Genomic DNA, 24,407 nt, shown 5'->3' with positions numbered 1-24,407 from the left:
GTTGAATTACAACCACCGGCACGCTACAAATAAAAGAACCTATCAAAAAAGATCAACAAAAGGCTTCTATAAGGAACACTTGGCTATACAGAGCTAGAATGTACTGTATATTTTATTCGTAATTTCTGTGCTACACATCTTTCATGTTGGCACAATTTAGAACAGCCATGTGTGTGAGAGATCTATACCGGGTCTTGTATCCTCAGTACCCTGCACAGAGCCTGGCACACAGTAGGACACTCGTATTTTTGAATGAAGGGGACTTTGGGCCTCAACTTCCCCCAGCACAGGAGGCTTGGAGGAATGGGATGGGGTACCTAAGAAGGCAGGGCTGGTGCCAGATGTTGTTAGAGCACCCACTGTGTGCAAGACTGGGGTCGGGGCAGAGTCAGATTCATGGAGTCAGGTACGGAATCCCCACAGGCTTAGGGACTACTCAGAAAATTAGTTTAGTCCAGAGATGGAATGCTGTGGAACTGCTGGGCAGAGACTAAAGCCAGTGATACAGCAGGACCCATAAGGGCCGAAGCCCCTTCCCCTAGTCTCTCTGTCCCTTATTTCTGCAGAGCAAAGAGCCTTTTTGGAACTAGGAAGAGCCCAGGTGTTATTGTCACAGCTACTGTAGAGTTTCAGCTCCCCAGGCCTGCATATGAGCGCCCATTCTATGCCCGAGTCAGGGGCCTGGGCCCTAGAGTGGGAGGTGTCCCCCTCTGCCATGTAGTCTAGATGACTTTGAGCAAGTTACCATCCCTTTCAGCTCTAATGTCTCCTCTCTGGGGCAACTGTGGCCCTGTCTACCCCCGGAGGCCCAACTAGCTACAAAGCATATGGAGGTTCTCCCCCAGTGCCCTTCATATCTTGTCACCGATTTGCAGGACTGAGCCCTAGCCAGTCACCTGCTCCCTCTAGAGTCTCTCTTCTCCTCTCTGAAATGGGCAGGTAAGTGACTTGCCAGGTCTCCACAGCAAAGAATGGGCCAGACTGGTTTGGGCACTGGAAATCAATGAGGGAGACTCTACACCCAAGCTGAACAGAATCTGGCAGCCAGGTCCAGGACCTGGAGGGACTAAAACCCTCTGGGCCCCAATGCCAGTCCAAACAAACACATCTGGCTGAAGCCTGTAACTGTATCCCACAACTCTGTAGTACACATCTTGAAAGCAAGGACCAAGACTTTTGCTCACTGGTGAGGCCACAATGAGGGCTTGGCCAGAACATAGTAGGAACTCAAGAATTTGCTTAACGAGCAAAACCACTTGCCTATCTTTTACAAAGGCCAGGCTCTCCCTGCCTTTGTTCACCCTGTCCCTCCTTCACTGGCACACACCCTATCTAATCACACCAAGGGGGAAGGGCTTCAAAATTCAGCAGGGTATGATCCTGGCTCCTGCAGGACCACGGCATCCTGGGCACCTGGACACGTGGTCCATCCTCCTTGGAGTGGGAGAGAGCACAGTAAGCAGAGGGCAAGTTCACCATCGGCCTTCAGCCCTATTATCTCCTGTGAGGACCTGGATGGGCAAAGGACTCTGGCCTCCCCAGCCCGGGTTCAGAGTTAAGAAAATAAGGGGATTAAGGAAGCACCAAAGGCAAATCCTCTCTTTTAACAGTATCAGACAACTGTTTCAAAATATATTAGATTTGGTTTTTATTGTAGAGCACACATATCAGGGCAAAGTGCTGCACACACAACTACAAATCATTTTTGGGAAAAAAGCTGTAAGAAAAATAAACCTGCAACTGCTTTAGTTATGCAGTCCCGACTTGAATCCACGCCGGCAAAGGAGTTCTGGCCCCTGAGAGGGGACTTCTTGATGATGGCTGCCCCAGACTTCTGCAGTCTCAGGCCTGGGCCTCTGTAAGACAAGGCCCCCTGGGGTGGTGGCAGCCTGGGGACTGGGAAAGCCTCTGCTCTCAGCAGGCCCGGGTCTCAGCCATGGCTGGCAAGGAGACATTCCTAATGAACCTACATCATCAAAACCTTGCAACCTTCAAGGATCTGAGTAGGTGGGAACTGCCAAAAACTTTATTATCTTTTTCCTTTTATTACTTTTTAAAAGCCCCTTCCCCAGCTCCCACACCCCTGAGGCAGAGGAGGCGCCAACCCAGTCTGCAGACCTGAGCTCTGGCCTTGGATGCATGCTACAGGCAGACAGAGCAGTTGGGCAGGCACCTTCCTATGGGGATGACATGGAGAGAAGGCCCAAGCTGGCCAATGAAGGAGAAAGGAAAGGGTTAGGAAAAAGTCTGGAGATCAAATGAAAAAAATAACTCAAAAACAAAAGAAAACAAAAACCCTACCACACACCACAACAATTTTCCATACCCCAAATGCTAGACTTGGAAGGACACCAGTCCCTCTAGCTAGAAACCATTCCTAAAACTGCCCCAACATGGTAAGTCTAACTGTTCCGTACAATCACACGCATATGCTTGAAAGAAGCAACCCAGCAAAGACGTGTGCTCTTGGCAAGAAAGGTCAGGACCACTGTAGCCAGCCCCTCAGCAGCTCAGGGACCCGTGGGCAGAGCAGGCCAGTGGACACAGATGAAGCCTGGGAGCTCAGCCAATAGCTTTGGGGTGGCAGAGGACTGTTTAAACCTCCACCCAGTCATCCTGAACAACTCTGCTGCGGGAGGAAGAGGGTACTTGTGTAGGCTTCCAGGCCCTGGAGAACAGGTAAGAGGTGGGAGGACAGCAGGCCTCCGGCAGAACCAATAAGGAGCATGAGACCTCAACCCAGCACGCAGACACAGGTGGGAGGGGAAGGGGCAGAAGACTGAACTTCATTTACAACATTGAGAAAATTTACATTTAAAGCAAAACAAGAATTTTCTTAACCAAAACATTTTGTTGCTTTTAAATAAACCCAGCCTGACAGCCCCACTTGAGGACAGCTGCCCCCAACATCCCTACTGGCCACTCCAGCATGAGCTTCTGTCCCCTATAGATGCCAACAGCCTTTCCATTTCGTAGGAAAACCGAGAACACGAGAATCAGGTCCCAGCCAATTCTGTTCTTCAGCCTCAACAGGCAACAAACCCGAGGAAAAAAATTCAGGATCAAAAAAACAAAAACCAAAAAATGAAAACAAAAACAAAAACAAAACGCCAAAAAACTGAACCGAACAAAAGGAGGGGGCAACTACGTGAGGAGTAACCAGAGTTCCCAGGGGCGCACAGCACACCTCAGTGCCTCCGCATCTTCACCTTGCGGGCGGGGCTGCCTGCCGCCTCCGAGCAGTCCTCCCCGGACTCATAGGACTTGCGCCAGTAGTTCTCAGAGCTGAAGCTACTTCTCCGACGGTGTGTGGGCAAAAGCACCGAGCGCCGGTTCTCTTCTTTGTCCATTTCTAGGATCCGAGGCCTGCAAGGAAAGGGGTGGGTGGAAGCGTTCCCTCACACCTCTGTGTCTGCGCTGGGCCCTCACCATCTGCAGGATGGTGCGCTCCAGCTCGGCGGTTCTGCAGAAGGGATGGTAATGGCAGAAACACTGGCATCGTCTCTTTGCCCACTAAGTGCAGCGGCCACACCTAGTCTCAGAAACACTTCCCAATTACCCTGGGGGGTCTGCTGAGTCGAGGAGACCACCAAGGCTGCCGGACAGGAGGCGGCCTTCCCTAGTACAGCCTCAAGGCCCTGCCCGGTCCTGCCATCACCTCCCCGCGCTCTGCTCACCCACTCCACTAGCCCCTGACCAGCAAGCTCTTCCTGCCTCGGGGTTTCAGGCCAGTATCTCTAGCCTAGATGGGACTTCACGTATGGCTTCCTTATCCTTCTCATCACAGCTTAAACACGTTCCCAGAAGTCCTCCCCAACCCTTCTGAAATGGATCCCTGGTCTGCTATCTTCCACATCCCGAGCTTCCCTCCTAACATTTAAGTACTCATGAGAGCGTTTGTCTGGGTGGATGGAACAAGGAAGTCATGGGAAGCCCACAAAGCCTTCCCACTTGTCAGAATCTCAGCCCAAGCCCTGCTCTCTAAGGGTGCAGGCAGCTGGTCACGGGCTAGGTGGGAATGCCGCCAATTCCACTGACCTAGAAGCAGACATTAAGGCTTGGAAAAGTGGTCAATGCCACGCTTCTAACCACATACCCCAGGTTTCCCCCACCTATTTCACCCTGCAGCCGGGCCATGGGGCTGCTTTGTTGGCCCTTGTTGAAGGTCCAGAAGCTGAGTACCTGTGGGCAGCATCAGGGTCTGCCTTGCGATGGGACCGCTTGGGTTTCAGAGCAGGGTCCCTGTTGTTTCCCGACAGACGATCTGAAGCATAGCTGGGTGGTAACACAGAGCTGCTCAAGGACTTTGTTTCCAACCGGGGTGCGTCTAATCTCGTCCTGCAAAGGAAACACGCATGGGGTCACCAGTGGGCCTTGGGAAGGGAGTGGGCCCCATGAGACCCATTCACTGGTCAGGGAGAGGGGAGCCAGCAGCCTTCGCTCTGTGCCTCAGTTTCTTCCTAGTTCAAATAGATCTGGCTGACTTGCAAACACCTACCTTCTTATAATCAGGCTTAGGAGTAGGAAGAGGAACATTTCTGTTTGGAGACCTCTAGACACCAGGGGAAAGATCCAGGGCTCGCTCTCTCTCAGTTGGACAAGCAGCCCCACTCACCCTACTCCAGCCCAAAGGTTCTCCAGGGGCTTCTACTCCACCTGCCAGAGTCCTGAGGGCCCCAAAATACTCCAGCAGATGCCCTCATCCTTCCTGAAATATCAAAAAAGGAAGGAAGGTTCACCTGGTCCAGGCCTACAAAAGGAAAAGAGACTCTCCTACTCTCTTACACAGTAACACTAAAGCTATGGGAGAGCCAGGAAAGTCCAGGCCCAACTCAACATTCACACACTTGGCTCTGATCTCACCACAGCCACCTGGCAGCTTCTGCTGGTTACGGGATGCTAACTAAGTCAAGGCCGAAGGGCTTTTGAAGACAGAATCCCCGCTGAGCACTAGGCCTAAGTTTTAAGGAACATGCTGCCCAATAAAGGGAAAACATGGAAGTATGGACGGGGCAGTGATCGGAGTCCTTTATAAAGCCAGGCCAAGAGGAAGTTAAGCATGGGAAACCTCGAAGAAACCCCGACTCCTGTGTGATACAGAGAAGGCCGGCAAGTCAGGCTGGTACCAGCAAGGGGCAGGAGAAGCCTGGTTTGGAGAATGATGGGAACACATCTGGCAGAAGGCCCTAAAGGCACCCTTCCTGTAGGCAGCTGTGCACAAAGTAGTCGCTTGGTTCTGAGGAAGGTGCTGTGGTCAGAGCAGAACACTGCAGGGAAGACAGCAGGAGGGAAATCCAAGAGCTGCCCTGGCCTAAGGCACACAGTGTTCTTTTAACAACTGCATGCAAAACTCACAGATCCTTCTACCTACCCCCAACTGGCTGACCTGCTGTAAACAGATGGGGAAAACTAGGTCCCAAAGGTTATGGTAATTCACGGGTCCTGGAAGTCGTGGGAGAAAAGTTTAAGTCCAGGTGAGATTCCAAACAAGCCTAACAAGCAGGAATGACAGGGCTCTGACCCCAGGCAGTGGTTTTTCTCCTGAAGCCAGCAGGGGGCGCCTTCTAGCTGGGAAACAACATTCTAACACCCTCAGGCCCAAAGTGGTGGGCAGACCAGCAGAGCAATTTTGCCTGCCTGCCTGCTTTGGCCTTATGTACAGGGAAACCAGAACGGTCAGCTGTACTCACTGGCCCACCAGTCTCGGCCTCCACTCTGAGCCCTCCAGGCTCAGGGAACCAGGACCTATCTAGCAGCAAAAGGAAGAGGATCCAACCCTAATGGTGCCACTTAGAATCCAGGCTAATCACCATCCTTTTCTGGGCCTTCTCCATCTAAACAAAGTAGGGAGAAATGTGGCTGTCCCTAGGTCCTCCTTCAGTTCTAAGAGTCTAGAAATCAAGTGGCCTCCTTCAAGGCTAGGACTTTCAAGAAAGCAGGGGGTTGGCGCCCAGGTGGCTTAGCTGGTTAAGCGGTGTGCCTTAGACTCACGTCATGATCCTAGAGTCCTGGTATGGAATCCCACATCGGGGGTCCCTGCTCGGCAGGGAATCTGCTACTCCCTCTGCCCTGTTCATGCTCACCATTTTTCTCTCTCCCCAAAATAAATAAAATTGCTGGGGCACCTGGGTGGCTCAGTGGGTTAAGCCTCTGCCTTCGGCTCAGGTCATGATCCCAGAGTCCCGGGATCGAGCCCCACGTCCGGCTCTCTGCTCAGCAGGGACCTGCTTCCCTTCCTCTCTCTGCCTGCCTCTCTGCCTACTTGTGATCTCCGTCTGTCAAATAAATAAATAAATCTTTAAAAATAAATAAATAAAATCACAAAAAAAAGTTTAAAAAAATATTTTCTTAAAAGATTTTATTTATTTACTTAAAAAGGGGAGGGGCTGCAGAGGGGAGGGAGAGAAAGAGGGAGGGAGGGGGAGAAGCAGACTCTCTGCTGAGCAGGAAGCCAGACTGGATTCCAGGACCTGGAGGTAATGACCTAAACTGAAGGCACACGTAACCGACTGAGCTATCCAGGCACCCCTCACGTCTAAGATTCTTGAGAGGGGTTAAGGGGAAGAGAAGGTGCCAGGTAACACCCAGACACAAGGGTGGGAATCAGAAATCACTAGAGCCCAAGGACCTCCTCTTTAACAGGTCAGGCCTCATCCCCCCCCCCATTATGGGTGTAGAGCCGCTGGAGAGGTTAGGGGCACAGGTATGAGACTAATCAGGCCAAGAACACAGACTGGCTCTGCTCCTCTCTCACTGCCTGAAGGAGGGGAAGGGGGTTCTGCACATGACAATACCACTGCCATCAGGATGCAGCCTCAAGAGAAGAGATGATCAGGAGGTGGCCCTACTAAAAAAATCCCTGCCTCCTGTACCTACTTCTGGGACAGTATAAGTTCTGGGGCCTGAAAGGGCTCCTGGGGCTTTACAAGTACATCTCAGAATAGCTGGAGGAGTTTCCACCCTCCCTCCATTTCCAAAAAGCTACCATGGTGCAGGAAGCCAGGCTAGAGCAAGATCCCAAACCCAGTGCCCACTGGTAGCTTAATTTTTTGAGAACAGCCTCTTAAAAGGCAGCTAACTTTCAAGGAGCATGCTAGACCCCTCAGGGTTCAGCAAACATATCCATAAACTTCTGAAGTCAGGAAGTTCTAGCAGTAAGGGCTGGGCCTGGGTCTCCTCAGGTGACAAGAGGCAAAGACACCTGGCTTAAGATCTGAGTCAACATCCAAGGGTTACAGAAAGGCACCCCAGGTATACCAGGTCACCCAGGCATCAGAACACCCCCAGGACAAAAGCAGGGATTGGGCAGAGGTACTTGGGAAACCAAACCAAAGGGAGGATGACTGAGCATTAATATTAACACATTAACATGTGACCTGAGGGTGAAGAGAGGGGGCTGACCATCCCAGGAGCTCTCTCCTCTTGTTCCTTTATTACTCACTGAATCCTCTAATCTTCTGGAGAAGTTGCTGAGGAAGACTATTCCCACTGTAAGGATGGGAAAGCAATACTAATTGGAGACCAAGTTGTTGGCCTAAGTCACACAGCCACTATCCCATGAAGGCCTCTGAAGGTGGGCTCACTGCACTGCAACAGAACAGATTGCTGTCCAGGCAGGCACCATTTCTAGGAGACCAGGAACCAGCCTGCGCCTCAGGCCAACCATGCTTCAACTTCTGGCTCCACCCTCACACCAAGTACCCTTGTGCTTACAAAGCTGGACATTCCCAATGGAGCAGAGAGGCAGTGTGGCAAGCCTGTCTGAGCAACCCTTGTCTACTGAGTGACCTGGGCCTCTAGGTCTAAGCTCCAGCACCAGAGTGTCAGATTCCCACAAAGCACAGACCTATACCACTGTCTCTCCTGCAACAGCATTCAGACCTCCTGCCACCACTCCCCATCTTCCACCAAACTCCTTCCAACATCACACGCTGTTGCCTGCAAGGCAGTTCTGACCCTAGCAGGCTTCCACACCAGTCTCAAAGAGTCTAAAAAGCATGTGAGGGGTATAACCCAAAGAGAGGGCACCCAAGGCCCATGGTCCTAGCAAGGCTTCCAGAAGACCTCCATACCCAGGCCTGCAAGATAACGAGGCCCCAAGGGCCTCTCCAAATCATTCAACTTGATTACCAACATGTCATACCACATACTTGTAACTCAGGGCTCCAGAAGCCAGTGCTGCACAGATGATAGCCAGACAACAGGGCCAGCATCGTGGGTGCCCAGGAAGCTCCCGTTCAGGCCTGGTAAGGTACTGATATCCTCCACAACACCAGGCAGTCAGACAACAAGCTTGCTTTCCCTGGCCTGGGCCAGTAAACAACCTATCTCCAGTTCCCTTTCCTCTCATTTGCTGTGCCTGTACTCATATCTTACCTTGACTGGACACAGCCTTCCTCATCCCCTACCATCAAATTCAGAGGCAGTATGGTGAGGAAGGGGCCAGGAGAAGCAGGCATGGCATTCTTCGATTTAACCATCCCTAGCACCACTGGTGCCCCAATTTATGAGAAAACACAGGGCTCAAGTAACCAGCTTGTCTTCAGTGAAGAAAGGGCAAGGCCGGCCAGGAGCCCAAGTCAGTTTCACCTCCAGGTGGTCTTACTGCTCTCCCACTCCTTGTGCAGGATAAATGCACATGTACACACATACTCACTGGACCAGGAAACTAAGGTGGGCTAACTCTTGGCCCAGGGGATGAGAATCTTGGAGACAAAACAATGGCACATGTCTTGATGGGGGCAATATCTCAGGCCAAGTCAGGGAAGCCAAGAGCTGGCCACCCCTGCCCCAAGGGACGAAGCCCAGAATGCACCCTCCATTCCTACCCTCCCCTCATCACAGAGCCTCAAACTTGGGCTACTCTGCTTTCAGGAACAGTCTCCCCCTGACCCCTGCAAACCCCTGGTCTGAAGGACCAAATAAGCCATTTAGCTCGGCTGCCTACAATCTCTCTCATGCAAATCCCTCACCCCACTGCTTCCTGGCACACACCAGCCTTGGTTAACATTTGGCAAATGAACCTCTAGCTGCTCTTCCCAGCTTCAACCCACTGCGCTGAGCTCACTTAGCCAAAAGCAAAGAAATGGGCGATTAACACTGCCTTGAGCCACTTTATCTGATTAACTGGAGATTAGTTGTGCAGGAATATAAGGTCTTATAAGCAGACCAGGGCAGCCCGGGGTGTCTCCTGAAGGCCAAGGGACTGGGTGCCCTGGCCACCAAATGAAGGCTCTGAAGGCCCACAACCCATCTCTGATGATCAAGTGTTGATCCAAGACCTCCTTCCCACACCTCCCTGCAACTACAGAGATCCTCTATACTTTGTACCTTCTAGCCTTTGAGCTGTTTTTGTGTTTCTGAAGAATTTTTATTTAATTGAGAGAGAGAGAACGCGCACATGGAGGAGCAGAGAGAGAAAAGCAGACTCCCATTGAGCAAAGGAGCCTGACGCATGCTAGGCACGAACTCAGGAGCCTGGGATCATGACCTGAGCTGAAGGCAGACACTAACCAGCTGAGCCACCTAGTAGTCCCAGGCTTACCATCTCTGCCTGGTCAGCAATTTCTAGCTCAGGAGTCAGATTCACCAACCCTGTCCCAGCCCATCCCCAACCCCTACCAAGCTGGATATAACTGCTAAATCTGTTTGCTGGGCTCCAGCAGATACACTTTGTGGTTTTAAGACCGTGTTTACTCTGGTGGTGGTGTACTAGCATGCAAAATGCCAGCTCCATTACACACCAGCAGACCCGGGTTCAAGGTCTTCCTCAGCCATTTACTGGCTGTGACCCCGAAAGGACTGTTAACACTGAGCTGCAGCCCAAGGATTCCACTCATGGGGAAACTCTCAGGTGATCACTCCTAGCCTCGAGTCTTCTCTGTGACAAACAATGGTGCCACACACTTGAAGACTCACATTCAAAGATGCCACACTGTGTTGAATCAAAAAGCGCTTGGTGGCTACCCACCCATTTCCCCCCATGAGGCGTTTAGGACTGTCCCAGCTCTGACTGACAAGAGCTGGTGACAGAGCCCCTAGGCCCTCCCACAAGAGCCTGTGCAATTTTTATCCAAAGTTAAGAGAAAGCAAGACTGGCTCCATCCCCTCTGTCTATGGAGCAGGGCCAGGCTCAATGCCCAGATTCGACCCACCCAGATGTGGCCTCACAAGCAAGCAAGTCAGTCAGGTGCCCATCAGGACCACATCCTTAATGTCTGGGCAGTGCCTGGGCCAGGATGCTCCGTTTTTCATCCCATCATTAGCTTGTCCTTTTCTAAGACCAGCCCATATAGCTACTCTGGAGCTGCTCCTCATTCACCTGCATTGTCCCCCTCTGGTATCTCCTCTGGGCTGGGCCTCAGTGCTGGGTCTGGATGAGCAGGGTCCCCGTCCCCACAGAATGCAGATTTGGAAATTCACAATGGCAAGTATACGGGCTCTAACAATCTAAAGAGGGAGGGGATACACTGACAGGGCTACAGGTATGTGTCTGATGCTTCCTGTGTGTCAAAACAGTCAGCACCTGAGCCTTGAGGGATGGCTAGGTCAACCAACTTTCACTGTGCATAGGTGGGTCATTTGCAGGGTAGGATGTGGAGGAAGATGAACATGTTGATGGGAAAACATTTCCAACAGAGGTCACACTGTTGCAAGGATCCAAGCCCGTAGACCACACTAGGAGCTGCAATACTTTAACGTAAGTGTGGAGGACAAGACAACAAGGAAAACTCCAAAAGGTTAGGCTGGATGGACAGGCAAAATCCAACAAGGAGCCTAGTGTTTATCCTGGGCCTCTCGTCTGGTCCCGAGTTGTCTCTCTATAGCTGGGCGGTATTCTAGCTCAGCTGACTCAGGGAAGTGGAGGGCCATCCTCCCATTCCTCTCCAGCCCCCTCATACCAAAGTTCTGTGCTTCTGCCATCTAACCCAGGCTGTGGTTGGTTCTTGGGCCCATTCAAGTTGGTAGATGACTGATGGTCTTTGACCTTTCAACAGTCATTCTCCAAAGTCAGACCACTGCCAGGAGCCCGGCTGGCCAAAGAGCTTCCAGGGGACCTGATTAACAGTGTAGGCTCCTAACTCTACTGAGAAGCATCCAACCCAGCCAGCCTGAGATGTCAAGTAAGGAAGTAACTGCCGAAGAGGAAGGAAATAGCTGGAAGAATGATCTGACACTCCAGCTATGGCCACTTCATTTGCACCTCCAGTGAAGATTTCCCTGGGATAAACTATTTTGAGAGCCTTGCAGGGAACACCTGGGAAGTTGCTGCTCTGGTTTTGTATCACCCTGGGAGTTCCTCTCCAAGCTCCTGGCCTAGGTGGGGCACTTATCCCTGGCTGTAGCTGAAGTGCCAGTACAGCCCAGGAAGAAATGACTGGGGAGAAGAGGCCAGAAGGGAGCTACACTCTGGACAGCATCACTTCCATGTTCTGGGTTTTGGCCTGTGCTGGGAACCACAGGAAAAGAAAGCAGAAAGGCAGATCAAAACCCTTCTTCTGATGAATTCTGGGAATATCTGTAGGTTAGAGGCGAGACACTGCCAGCTCCTGCACAGACTCCCGTCTGCAGCTCCCACATGTGCCTGGTGCTATACCTGCACCCCAGGATCGTCCTTTAGGTCTCTATCATTTCCATGCTACACAGGTACAACAGATACTCGAAGTTTTGACTTGACAAAGTGGCAGAGACATGCCAAAGAGACTTCATCCACCACATTATGTTGGCATTCTAGACCCAAAAGGCCAAGATGCTTTCAGTTATAAACTGAAGCTAAAAAGATGGTAAGTCAGGGGTACCTGGGTGACTCAGTGGGTTAAGCCCCTGCCTTCGGCTCAGGTCCTGGGATCGAGCCCCACACTGTGCTCTCTCCTCAGCGGGGAGCCTGCTTCCCCCCCTCTCTGCCTGCTGTTTTGCTGCTTGTGATCTCTGTCAAATAAATAAATACAATCTTTAAAATAAATAAGTAAATAAATAAAAGATGGCAAACCAGAAAATAAGGATGTACTTAAAAGAGAGAGAAAGAAAAAAAAGAGAGAAAAAACTCCTAATGGCCAAAGCTGGCATAACTGGAGCATAAAACAAATACCCATAAATTCATACTGATGTAAGTAGACAACTGAATAAAGACATAATGAATGAACAAGAGAAGAAGAAACAAAACCTCCTTGCAGAATTCCAAGTAACTTGGGCGGCGACTCCCCACTCAGGGAGCTGGAGCTAACTCCCCACTGCTTATGGGCCGCTGTGCACGGAGACTTCCCTCCTACCCCAGGGGAAGCAACAACTCTAGAGCGCAGAGCGCAGCCAGTGGACACAACCTCAGCCAGGTGTTCCCAGTCGCCGTCAACAGTGAGAAGTCCTGTGCCCTGGATAGGATGGAAGACGAGCGGGCCTCACCTTCGTGGTCTTCCTCCCCCAAACCCCGAGCCCCAGTAGAACCAGGAGAAAAATGCCAAATTCCAATGGAGAGATGTTCTACAAAATATCTGACCGGTGATATCATGAATAAGGCAAGTCTGAGAAAGTGTGACAGCCAAGAGGAGCCTAAGGTGATTGACAACTAAATGTAATCTGGGGTCCTGGCACAGAAGAAGTATGTCACAAGAAGACTAAGGAAATCCCAATACATAGGAACTTCAGTTAATAATAATACATCAATCTGCTTTCTGGACTATAACAAACATATCTTACTGATACGAGACGTTAATATCAGGGAAATGGTGCTTGGAGTACAGAGACTCTGTACTATTTTTACGATTTTCTGTAAATCTAAAACTGTTCTAAAAATAATGTTTATTTAAATTAAAAGAAGAAAAAAAAAGATGACAAGCTATAGGACACTGTGTTCTAGCCGGTGCGGAGGGTAGGGGATGTCCCGGCACTGGTTCTGCTCTCCTCACTGTCATCTGTACAACCCTGGACAATCATCTAGCCTCTTGCACTCCACTCTAAAGACAAGCCTGTCTTGACCCAGCATCCGCTTGGTTCAGTCCATTCATCCCATGAGCAGAAAACCAGAAGTGCGGAAGAGGCCAGGACTGATGATATTGGTCAATATATCCCTGACTTCCTGACCAGAGAGGAGAGACAGCCACAAGCTATACACCTGCTAAACACTGCAGCCTAACCTCCCACCTTCGTTTCCTCTTCTCACTCCCTGCTCCTCCCAGAAGTGAAAACCCAGGCATTTTTAAAGCAGGCTGCTAAGGCGCAGTCTAAAAATAATCGGCAAGATCACATGTGACAAATCAGAACCAAAGAGATGGGGAAAAAGAGAGGGGGAAGGGAGGTCTGGAAGAGGGGTTCCTAAATCTTGTCTCAAGACTGTATCCATAAACACAGAGAGCATACGCTTTTGCTCAGCCCCCAACTCCCTAGTTAAACAACCACAGAACTTAATTTTTCAATGAAGAAAAGACAAAACAGCTTTTTCCTCAAAGAATTAAAATAAAAAAGTAGGAGACCTGATAGCCTTTTCCTCTCCCAGGCTTCATGCTGCTATGCTATTGATACAGAGGAGCCAAGTTCTAAGGGAATCCAGACCTACATCTCCAGACAGGCCTGCAGGTGCCAGACACCGGGGCACTTACTTCCTGAGGATGATGACCGCTCTGCGCTCCTTGATGTCCTGAGGCCGTATGCAGTGAGTGATTTCATCAGCAGCATATCCACTGAAAATAAACACAGAGCATATGAGCTTGGAAAGTGAACAGACAACCGAAGTTCCCAGAGGGTAGAGAGAGAGAAATATGGTCCAGGTTTTATGGACACCGCTGCCATGTTATTCTGAGAGGTTCAAGGATCTACATGGAAAGGGAATTCATCTGTTAAGATCCAGGACGTGCCAGTCAAGAAAAAAACCTGGGATGAGGCAAAGACAAGCCTGAAGGTATAAACCACAGTAGCAATCTCTCCACACAAGCCAAGAGCGCTTCTTTTACAGGGCCCCCAAGAAGATACACCTTTAATCACTCTGGAGACAGCTAGAGTGACTCAGGCCAAACCTTGGTGAGAAGACAAGAACTCCACCTCCTCCTCTTCTCCCCGCCCCCCACCCTTCAGCACAAAGAGGAAGCCTAGGCAGACACTGACAGCCCTGAGTCACCAGAGAGAACTAAGGCTGCAATGTTTAAAAAGACAATTTGTCTACTTGAAAACAAGCTTTCAAAAACCTCCATTTGGGGGGATCCAAAAATCTTGAAGACAGCTGTGTTTGGGATATTTTAAGAATTCCCATCACACTCAAATATCTATTTATTTTCATCAAGTTACACAATTTAAAAAACTGCTTAGACCAATGAATGTGGGTAGATGACTGTCCTCTTCACAGTTACCATCTTTCCGATTTGAAACTCTGGAAGCAAACTCAGCATCCTGAGCCTCCTCACATGCCCTCGCCAGGAGCTTGGCACCCAAGAGGCACTCCCACCCCAAGTTCCTCCACGGAGCTGAGGCAGGGCTCTACACAGCCAGACCCACGCTCAGCCACAGGCATAATGGGAGGTGAACACCTCGCCTGGTCTCGCTCAGCTTTTCCCTGGCCACCCCTAGACCGCAAATCTTCCTCTCCAAGGCTGCTCATCAGCTCCCTTCTCAAGGGCAACTAAAAATACAACCATGTAACTGTTAGAAACACTGCAGGCGTGGGAGGAACTCCTCAAAATGGCCAGGTTGCCCCAATATGAACAAGAACTAGAAGCAAGACAAATAAAAAAATAAGTCCAAGAGGGGGAAAAAAACCCCTCTGCTTTGAGGCCATGCTGGGAGAGACAAAACCTTTATTTTATTATTATTTTTTGAACATTTTATTTATTTGTCAGAGAGAGAGACACACACCCACACACATACCATGCATGTGACCATGCGTGCACACACGAGCAGAAGGAGTGGCAGGCAGAGGGAAAAGCAGGCTCCCTGACTGATGTGGGACTCAATCCCAGGACTTTGGGATCATGACCTGAGCTGAAGGCAGACCCTTAATCGACTGAGCCACGCTGGCATCCCCAGAACCTTTATTTATTTATTTGTGGCTTGCTTGTTTTTTAAATGATTTTTTTTTTAATTTTTAAGATTTATTCATTTGACAGAGAGACACAGTGAAAGCTGGAGCAGAAGCAGGGGGAGTGGGAGAGGGAGAACCAGGCTTCCCACGGAGCAGGAAGCCCAATGTGAGGCTCGGTCAGGACTACGTCCACAGCTGAAGGCAGCCGCTTAACGACTGAGCCACCCAAGCTCCCCTTATGTATTTAAGATTTATTTATTTATTTGACAAAGACAGAGAGAAAGAGCACACGAGCACAAGCAGGGAGGGCAGCAGCACGCTCCCTACTGAGCATGGAGCCCGATATGGGGCCTGATCCCAGGACCCTGGAATCATGACCTGAACCGAAGGCAGATGCTTAACTGACTGAGCCAACCAGGCGCTCCCAGAACCTTTAAAGATTCCTTCTCTGAGCTGCTCCTAGACCAGAGGTTTTCAATTTTCTCTGTGAACATAAGTCCTAGAAGAGACTAAGGATAAGTGTCCACAATCAAATCAACGTGGAAAACACTGAAGAGTTAAAAAACAGCACGACTATGTTAAGAGATCTGAGAATTACTACAGCAAAATAATCTGCTGACTTTGTTTAATTGAGCACTGACCAAAGAACCTTCTCTCAGATAACACCTATTAATATCTGTAGGCCTACAGTGAAAAATGCCACACAGAGCTGGAGGAGTTGAAGAGGCCTGAGTGAGAATCTGAGTTTTGTTGCCTACTAGCGTTGTGACCTTAGGGAATTCACTTGCTGGGCACCTAAACCTGTTTCTTCATCTGTAATAAGGACAGCAGTAGCTTTTGGGTGTTTATTTTGTTATGCTTTACAACTTAGGTATTCTTTTATGACCACTAACAATAATAAGATTTTCTTTCTTATTTGAGAGAGAGAGAGAGAGACACCATGGATGCGATGCACAGAAGTGGAGAGGGGAGGCTGATGGAGAGAGAGAATCCCAAGATGACTCCGCACTGAGTACAGGGCCCAACACCGAGCTTGATCTCATGACCCTGAGATCATGACCTGAGCTGAAATCAAGTCAGATGCTTAACCTACTGAGCCACTCAGGCGCCCCAATTTTAAGATTTTAAAAAGGGGGACACTGCCTCTTCCCTTGAAGAAAGAATTAGAGTTCCATGACTACATGGTTGGCACCCCCTGAAACCTGTAGGGCTGTTGTGAGAATTAACTTAGATAATGCACTGTGCCTGGCACAGCATTCCCATTTACTAAGCACAGGACACAAGCCAGAGGCCCTGGACCACCCTGGGGGAAGCTAGAGACTTGGGTTCAGTACAAGCCAAGGAAATGAGATCTGGGTTCCTCTTGTGGGGATCTGCCAGAAGAGGAGCCCTCATGGGCCAGGACTAGTTCTAGAGCTCATTCTATGCTCTTGTCACTCCAAACTGGGAAAATACAGGTGTAGGGTGCAAGAGAGTCCTGTATGAACATAGGACTTCCCCCAAAGAGCTAAGTCCAATTCCCCAAAGGTAATCCAAGGCACATTTCTAAAGCCTGAACCTGAAGTACTGGCCACAGGCAATCTTTTCTACTATTAATAAGTATCAGTCTGTTTGACACGGCTATAGGCAACTGGGGACCCCACCTCCCATATTCAGCAAGGACCCACTCCCCTTAATGCAGAAGGAGTAAACCCAGATGTCTGTCAAAACTTACCTGCCCAATACGTTATACGATAATAAAAAAATTAAAATTTAAATTAAAAAACAAATAAATCTTAATTGCCCCCACTCCCCAAGGGCTCCAGAATTGTGCCACTGAACGCAGGCCTCAAAAGAGCTAGTGCGGAGGTAAAACCACCTGGAACCCCAGAAATGACTGTGTCACTGAATGCACCTGAACAGCTCATAAGCACTGGTCTTCTAGAACTTCCAAGCAGCTGTGACATGGCCCACTGACCCCTCCTCAGTATCTCAGGCTCCTCTGGGAGCAGGAGGCTCTAAGTCCTGGCCAAGGAAACTCTTCTGGCTAAACTTCAACAGAAAATGTCCAGCAGAGACCACAGAGGATTACTTACTGCTAAGGAACCTACTTACCACAAGAGAAACTATCTGCAAGTCCCAGTCTGCCAGCTTGAAATTTAATATGCCCTGGGTCCAGCCCTACCCTTGGCATGAAGAAAAGGTTCAGTGCCTCCTGCTCTTTGTTTTCACAGGGAAAGGAGAAGAGGAAATACTTCATGTTGGTCAGCCTTCTGCTCCCTGCCTGGGCTGAGCCCTTTCAAATTTCCCCCCACCCCATATAGCAGTGACCAGCACAAGCATCAAGAGTGACAGACCTGGTTCTGTAACCCACTAGCACTATGCCTTACAGTGACTCTTAAGAGTCTTTCCTCTCCACAGGGAAGCTTTCCTCAAATCCCCCAGGATGGGTTTTCCCCACACCAACCAACCACCCACCCACCCACCCTCCTTTACTACTATGTCTGGCCCTGTGGAAATTGTGTTTTCCCTGTAAGACAAAGTGCTGCAAAGGCCTTATTCATCTCTGCACTCAATGGACACTAAATGAAATGTGTGTTGGACTCAACTATTCTGTTCCTACATCTACAAAAAAAAGTTCTCACAACAAATCCTTCCTTAGAGGATTAGGTGCAAGTTAAATGAGTCTGAAAAACTCTAAGGGACTGTGCAGGACTGTACATCTCTCCTCTAGGGAACAGTTTTGGAGACAGTGTTAAGGCGAATTTCCAAGACAGTGACCGTTCTCCATCCACTCTGCGCCCTGCCCGGGACAGAACAGAACCAGAGGTGGAGGGACTGGCCAAGATCACCAGCACTGCCAGACAACCTTCCTTCAGCTATAGCTACCTGCTCTGGGCAGCCCCCACAAGCTTGCCTCACATTCCTAATGGGCCTAAAGGATTAAGAAACTTGGGCTTTGGGGAACAGCAGGCCAGCCACCTGGGCACAGGGGTGGGATTGTGAGCTCATGCTCATTATAACCAGACCTAACCTTCTAAGAGGACACATGGCCTAGCTTTATGAGAAGTCCTGGGAATGAATACAGAAGGAAGGTCAACCTGTTCCAGGTCCCAATTCTTTCCACATCAAGGTATAATTAGAGAGTAGCTAAGCACAGAAAGTAGCTCATCTCCAAAGACATTTTACCTAAACTTCAAGCATTCAACAGCGTGAAATTCAATCTCCATTAACAACTCTATGCCATCAATAGTCCATTTTGCAGAGAAAAACTAAGGCCCGGAGAGGTTAAGTTACTTACCCAAGGTCAAACAGCTAAAGTGGTGAGGCTGGAACTCTAATCAAACTCTTGATTTCAGTATCTATGCTATCCTGGTTTTTGGTTTCTTGGTTGGGGGAGGAGGTAGGTAATAAGGTGTAGAGAGAAAAGCCCATCTGTGTTTTCTGGTAACAAGGTCCAATCTATCCTGAGGACCTCACTGGCCTTAGAAAAGGACATTTAATACCTACCACCCCCAAGGAAGAAGTCTGCAAAGATGAGCCCATGCCTCCAGAGAGCTAGCACCGTATCTCAGCAAAGGCTGAACACCAACTCCCCAGGCGAAAATGGCCAGCCAGCCCTGAAATCTGTGCGGCCTGTTTACTTTCTGCTTGCTCTGAGCTTCATGATTAAGACCATGGTTTACCTGCTAGCCTCCTTCCATTTGCTGCTGCTGCCTTCTTGTTAGGCCTGGCACAACCAAAGCCAGCCAATCCCCTTGGCCCAGAGCTCCTCCTAAGAACGCAGAGCACAGCCCTGACTTCATCCTGAGGTTCCTCCCCCTTCCATGGAATGAGACTGCACACAAGAGATGTGGCCCAGGACCTATCTGCCCTACTTTCCCAACTATTTTAAGCCAGAAAGCTAAATATTGCTTTCAAAAGCTGAATAAGATCAGCCCTTAGCCCAGAATGAACAGGGGTGCCCACTCCACCCAATATCAGTTTTTACCTAGAAGGCACAGGCTGTGCCCACCTCTCCATGTCCCATGGCTGGGTGGTAACAGTCATTTCCAAACAGGTGGCTAATAAGGCTTGGGTCTCTGGGCATGCGGCCACAACCACAGACCATGGAGCAGTGATTAAAGTAGCAGCAAGTAAGCAATTAGTCTTGAGGTAATTATTCTAATTAATCCAACTAAAATGTGTTTTAATCTGCCCCTTCACCCTACAGAAAACAGGAGAAAGAATGTGAAAAGAACTGATAGAAAGAGGTGAAAGATCCTTATTTCCCTGGAGAACAGTATTAAGAGGGACCCAACCAGGCCCAACATGGGAAGGTTACAAAAACAACCACAACAAAAACTGGGTTTGGAAAGACACTTAAAGCACTTTCAGAGGGGTCTGTGAGGCAATGCTCTAAATGCCCACATTTGGACACTGCTGAGTCAACGTTTGCCACATGCTAACGTCTACGCTGACAACTATTACACATAAAACAGTATTCCTGCCATGTAGCCTTGGGACGGGTATAGACTCTACTGCCACCAACAACTAATGGCCGAGTCACATGAGAATTACTAAAAACCCTCCCCACCTGCAGAGAACCACTATCTTCATCAGCCCCCATGTTCCAATCTGCAGCTTTACAGCTCATCATTTCTGGGCTGGGATACACACCCGGAAGTCAAAGAAAGCATCCCCTCTTACCAGCCTGGGGAAAAGCCCAAGGAGCACTTAAAGAGGCACTACTAACAGACAGGTGTTCACCCACCTGCATACCAAGTAAACAGAGTACACTAAGTAAGCAGGTGCTAGATAATTAAAATTAGTAGGGGCATCCAGAACCCTAGAGCAGTGGCTCTTAATTGGAAGGGATTTTTGCAGCCCTACCTATCCCAGGATAGCTGGCAATACTTGGGAAACATTTTTGGTCACCATGAAGATGAAACTGCTATTTCATAGACAAAGACCAGGGCTGCTACTAAACATTCTGCAATGCACAGACCAGCCCCTACAAAACGAAGAATCAGCCAACCCAATATGTCAACAGTATTACTACAGAGAAGATCTGATGTAGTGTTTTCCCATGGCAAGCCTCGCCAGACTCTCTACTTCATGTCCAGGTTGAAAGGTAGAACTAAAATTGAATTCCATCAGCCTCAAGTTAGCATCTACCTGCCCCCGCTCCTTACCTATGGCTACTCTCTGCTACTGCCACCAAAGCTTCCGTGATCTCCCTGCTAACTTCTTTGCTTGGCTAACTTCTACTCACCCTTCAAGTTCTACCTTATTTCCTCCTAAAAACTTCTAACACTCCAAAATGGGTTCCCCCACCTTCAAAGTACTCCTGCAGTTACTTACCTGGGCTGTAACTGCCCGTGGCTTCCACTGGGCTGTGAACTCCATGAAGGGAAGAGCCATGCTGTAGGCTCCACCAAATGCCTAGCCCTTTCCCCAACAAGAGAGCAAGGGATCATTAAAAGGTTGTGTATGAAAGCAAATATCCATTTAGGAGCCCACTCCGTGCCAGGCTCTGTATAAACACCCAATCACCGTGTTTAGTTCTAACAGGTTTTGAAGTTGGCATTACCCCCACTTTACAGACGGGAAAGCCAGCTCAAAGAACACCCACAAGGTGCCAAAGCAAATGACAGCCAAGCTGGATTCAAAGCCTGGGGCAGCACTTTTTAGGATATGGCTGAGCCTCCCACATTAACTCTACAGCCAAGTCAGAATTAGGGAGCTGGAAGAGACTGGGAAAGCTTTAGGACTTCACTATCCCAAGGAAAAGATGAAGAAAATTTTCCTGATGATGCAATCCTGTTGCTGATCACTAGCAGACCTGCATTTTAAGAACTTGAAACTTCTGCTCTTCAATACAGCGGAATGTGTGTGTGCACGCGTGCTGGGGAACAGGAAAGCCTCAGAGTCACAAACTGTTTTTTATGATCACCCATTACACGTCCAACCACTGCTACAGCTCATGACAACCTTAAGACCTGTGACTATGTGGAAAATTGCTATCCCCTTAAGAGACTAAATGGCCTTTGTGTGAGGTCCTTTTAGCATCAAGAGCCCTTCAACGAAGTCAGACACCAAACTGCCTTACAGAGTAAGCCACTTGTGAGGGTCTGCCCTGGAAATCCCACCTTAAAGGGTTCTACTAAGACATCAATCTGGGATCACCACTTAGATATAAGGACAAGCTCGGAAGCCCAAATGACAAAGGGGCACCTGACAGATAAGTGGCTGTCTTACATTTCAGATGCAAAGTACTGTTTTGGCTACCAATGACTTCCCAAACTTCCCCGTGAGGAGACCCTGGGGTATCACAAGGCTCTGCTGCCACCCTCAAATACAGAAGCAGCCTCAGCTGTTAAATGAGACTGGTGACCTGCCTCATATTAAGAGGGCTCCAGGGTACCCGCTTCTCCCCAGGACCAGGGCCCATGGCACAGACTTCAGAGGTTAAGCAGATCACAAAAACTCAGCATGTCCTGATCCTATACTAGAATTCGGTGGTCAAGCAGTGGCTCTGAGAAGCTGCAATCTAGAGCTCCTAAGAGGTTTTGGGGATTACTGAAATACAGTGCTAGGTTACTTGTTCTAGGGCTGGAAGGACGCAGCCTCCAAACAAATATTCCACTTTATATAAACCACAAAGGGGTTCCAGCAGGCAACCTTTTTGGGGGCCAGGGTACTGAGTGAATTCTCAGCAGGATTTGAGACCCAAAATAGGCCAAGAACCTAAGTTCTGCGGCTGACGCAACTACAAAGCCAAATACCAGGTAAAGAGATCTGCTTTATTTGGTTTCATAGGGCCCCGGTAACAGGTAACACATTCTTACAAAGGCCCAACAGGCTCTTCGGCAGACAAAAGGGGCTGAATTTTCAGAGTCTGCTGCACCCTATTTCTGCCCCAGCCACTAACCTATTTGATTCCAGCGAAGTCACTCCCTGTGCTGGGAAGAGAGAATGTGTGTCTATTACTCTCAGGGACCTTCCTTCCACATTTTCTCTGTTAAGAAATCCTCACACATGTCCTTCGTTTTTCTGTTTTTGTTTTTTAACAAACATGAAAACGGCAGAGTTGGAGAGACTTTCAGATAAGAGTTCGACTTATTTTTCAGAAAAGCACAGATCTGGAAACAGAGACCCAGAAAAAGGGAAAGTGACTTGCTAAAATCACACACGGAAACAGCCTCCTTAAATCTCAGCCTTCTAGAAAGATGCCTTTGTATCAATTCTTGGTCAAGCCTGTGTGATCATGACAAACCTGCCCTCGGGATACAAAATTCTAGACTGTTATCCTGACTGATCCCTACTTTATTACTACACGTGTTTTAAACACAGACCCCTTTTCCCTCCACACCCTCCTCCCCCCAAAACAAGAAGAATGGGTCAGAACTGTAAAGCGCGGGCTCCTCTCTGCTGCTGCCCCGCGGCTGAGGGTGGGCAGCTATGGCAGCAGGATGCAGGGCCGCCCCCTCCTCCCAGGTGGGTTACCTGAGCACAGTCACGCTTCCCCTGCGCACTGGCAGAGAAAGCACCGGTTCCGACACCCGGATAGGCTTGAACTGGAACTTGCAGCCGAAGCAGAGCGCCGAGTCGCTAAAGAAGGACACGGACACGATGGGGCGCTCGAAGATGTGGATGGGGTCCACGTGAGACACGATGCAGCCGCCGGGCTGATAGTCGTTGATGACGGCGCTGTTGACGAAGCCCTCGGGGATGACGCGGTGCTCCACCAGCTTCTGGATCACCAGCTGGTGCACCCACTCCGGGATCTCGTCCACATCGCCCGGCGGATAGAGGCGCTCCTGGCCAGGTCCGCGCTTCTGTAGCTGGGCACCGTACGTGTAGCCCTCGCCAAAGAAGTACTTGTTGCGCAGCGGGGCCCGGTCCACCGTGTGCTCGTTGTACAGGCCCTTCTCGGCGCGGGACACCACCTCGTCGATGCGGGCCTCGATCTTGGCACACTCGTCCTGGCTGAAGAGGCGCATCTGGCGAATGCCGCTCTTCACCTTGCGCGCCTCCTCCTCTTTCTGCAGCTGCTGCTCCTCGTAGTCGCTGCGCTCGGGGTCCGAGTCCTCCTGGTACTTGCGCTTAGCCCCGGACACCGGGTAAGGCTCGGCGGCGGCGGCGGCAGCGGCAGCGGCGGCTACCGCGGCGGCGGCGGCGGCCGCTGCCTCCCGGCTGCCCGCCTTATAGTTGTCCCGGGACGTCATGGACTTGAGCTTCTCACGCAGGTCCGTGTAACCGCTGGCGGCCGCCATGGCCCCCGCGACGTTGCTCTAGGGTCCTCCGGGGCGGGAGGGGCGGCCGGGCATGGCTCTTGGAGAACGCGCCCCGGCGCCCCGGGAGAAAAAGTGTTCCTCAGCGCCAAGCCCCCATGCGAGACCGGGGGAGCCGGCGGGGGGCGTCAAGGGACCGGGCGCGGGGTCGGGCCTCAGGGGCGGGGGGTCATGCAGCGGTGGCAGCAACAGGGCTTCCTCCTCCTCCACCTTCTCCACGTCCCAGAGACCAAAGGCGCCGACAGCGCCTCATGCCGCGGAGGGCAGCCGCGGAAGACCGACCCGACTCCCAGCCAGACCCTCAGACGCCCGGCCCAGCCCGCACTTTAAAGCGCTCCTCACGACGTCACGGGCCGTCCGCCCGACGTCCGCCAGCGCCGCTCCTCAGCGGGCTCTTCTGCGCGCACGCGCAGTACCGCCGGCCACCGCGGCTCCACGCGCAGCGGGCATGCGCGTCTGTGTAGGCCGGGTCACCGGAGGCGCCGGCGCAAGCGCAGACGGGGACCGCTCGGCGTCCGCCGCCCCTCCCCCACTCACTGAAGGGCTCCGAGGGAGCACCCTCAAATAGCAACCTGCCTTCTTGACGCGCCACCTCCGCGACCGAATGGCTCCCTCCACAGGGGTGCGCTCACGCTGTCAACGCTGTCGCTATGCTGCGTCACGGCATCGTCCAAATGCTCGAAAACGCCTCAGCCCTCAACGCGCAACCACCGGGGAACCGCCACAACCTAGGCTGCCCCGTCACCGCCCCCTTTGGCGTTTCCAGTTCTTTCATTGGGTCACCGGCCACGCGCCGGGCGGGCCCAGACTGCAGCTTCCGGAAGTTGGTTTGCATGCATGCCTGTCGATCAAGCGGTCGCCTTGGCTACTGCGTCCGTCACTTAATTAGCTGCGTGGAGGGCGTCGAGGACCCCTGAAGGGTGAATGGGTGGCTATGTAAGTGCCGGAATGTAGACGCCAACGGAGAAAAGCCCTCAGACTCCTTAGGAAACTTATGAAACCAGAAGAAACTTTTCAAACTGCTGGGCCGAGAGCACTGGGTCCCAGCTCTAAGTCCAAACGGCGACGGCCGCAGAAGCGGGACTCAGGGGGCACCTCCCAGCCCCCCCTACCCCCGTCGTCCGGAGTGGACGTTCCACGAGTCACGT

At 50.6% G+C, this 24,407-nt stretch overlaps 1 protein-coding gene across 1 annotated transcript; it reads right to left on the bottom strand.

Annotated features, from left to right (window-relative positions):
- Window positions 1-110: 110 nt before the first annotated feature.
- Window positions 111-24,215, bottom strand: ALKBH5 (alkB homolog 5, RNA demethylase). The gene is made up of 4 exons (XM_032322642.1): window positions 22,472-24,215; window positions 13,593-13,673; window positions 4,183-4,338; window positions 111-3,366 (listed from the first exon to the last, which is right to left on the bottom strand). Exons 1-4 carry the CDS (start codon window positions 23,239-23,241, stop codon window positions 3,189-3,191), a joined length of 1,185 nt encoding a protein of 394 aa, XP_032178533.1. The 5' UTR covers window positions 23,242-24,215; the 3' UTR covers window positions 111-3,188.
- Window positions 24,216-24,407: the final 192 nt, after the last annotated feature.

The sequence above is a fragment of the Mustela erminea genome, chromosome 18 (genome assembly GCF_009829155.1).
Source record: "Mustela erminea isolate mMusErm1 chromosome 18, mMusErm1.Pri, whole genome shotgun sequence".
Classification (NCBI taxonomy): Eukaryota; Metazoa; Chordata; class Mammalia; order Carnivora; family Mustelidae; genus Mustela; species Mustela erminea.
This window is presented reverse-complemented; position numbering and strand designations above follow the sequence as displayed.

Coding starts and splice junctions, on each gene's coding strand:
- ALKBH5 (XM_032322642.1), bottom strand. CDS start 23,241: ATGGCGGCCGCCAGCGGTTACACGGACCTGCGTGAGAAGCTCAAGTCC. Junction 4,339..13,592: donor GCGGTCATCATCCTCAGGAA/GTAAGTGCCCCG, acceptor TTTCCTTTGCAG/GACGAGATTAGACGCACCCC. Junction 3,367..4,182: donor GACCCTGATGCTGCCCACAG/GTACTCAGCTTC, acceptor CTTTCCTTGCAG/GCCTCGGATCCTAGAAATGG.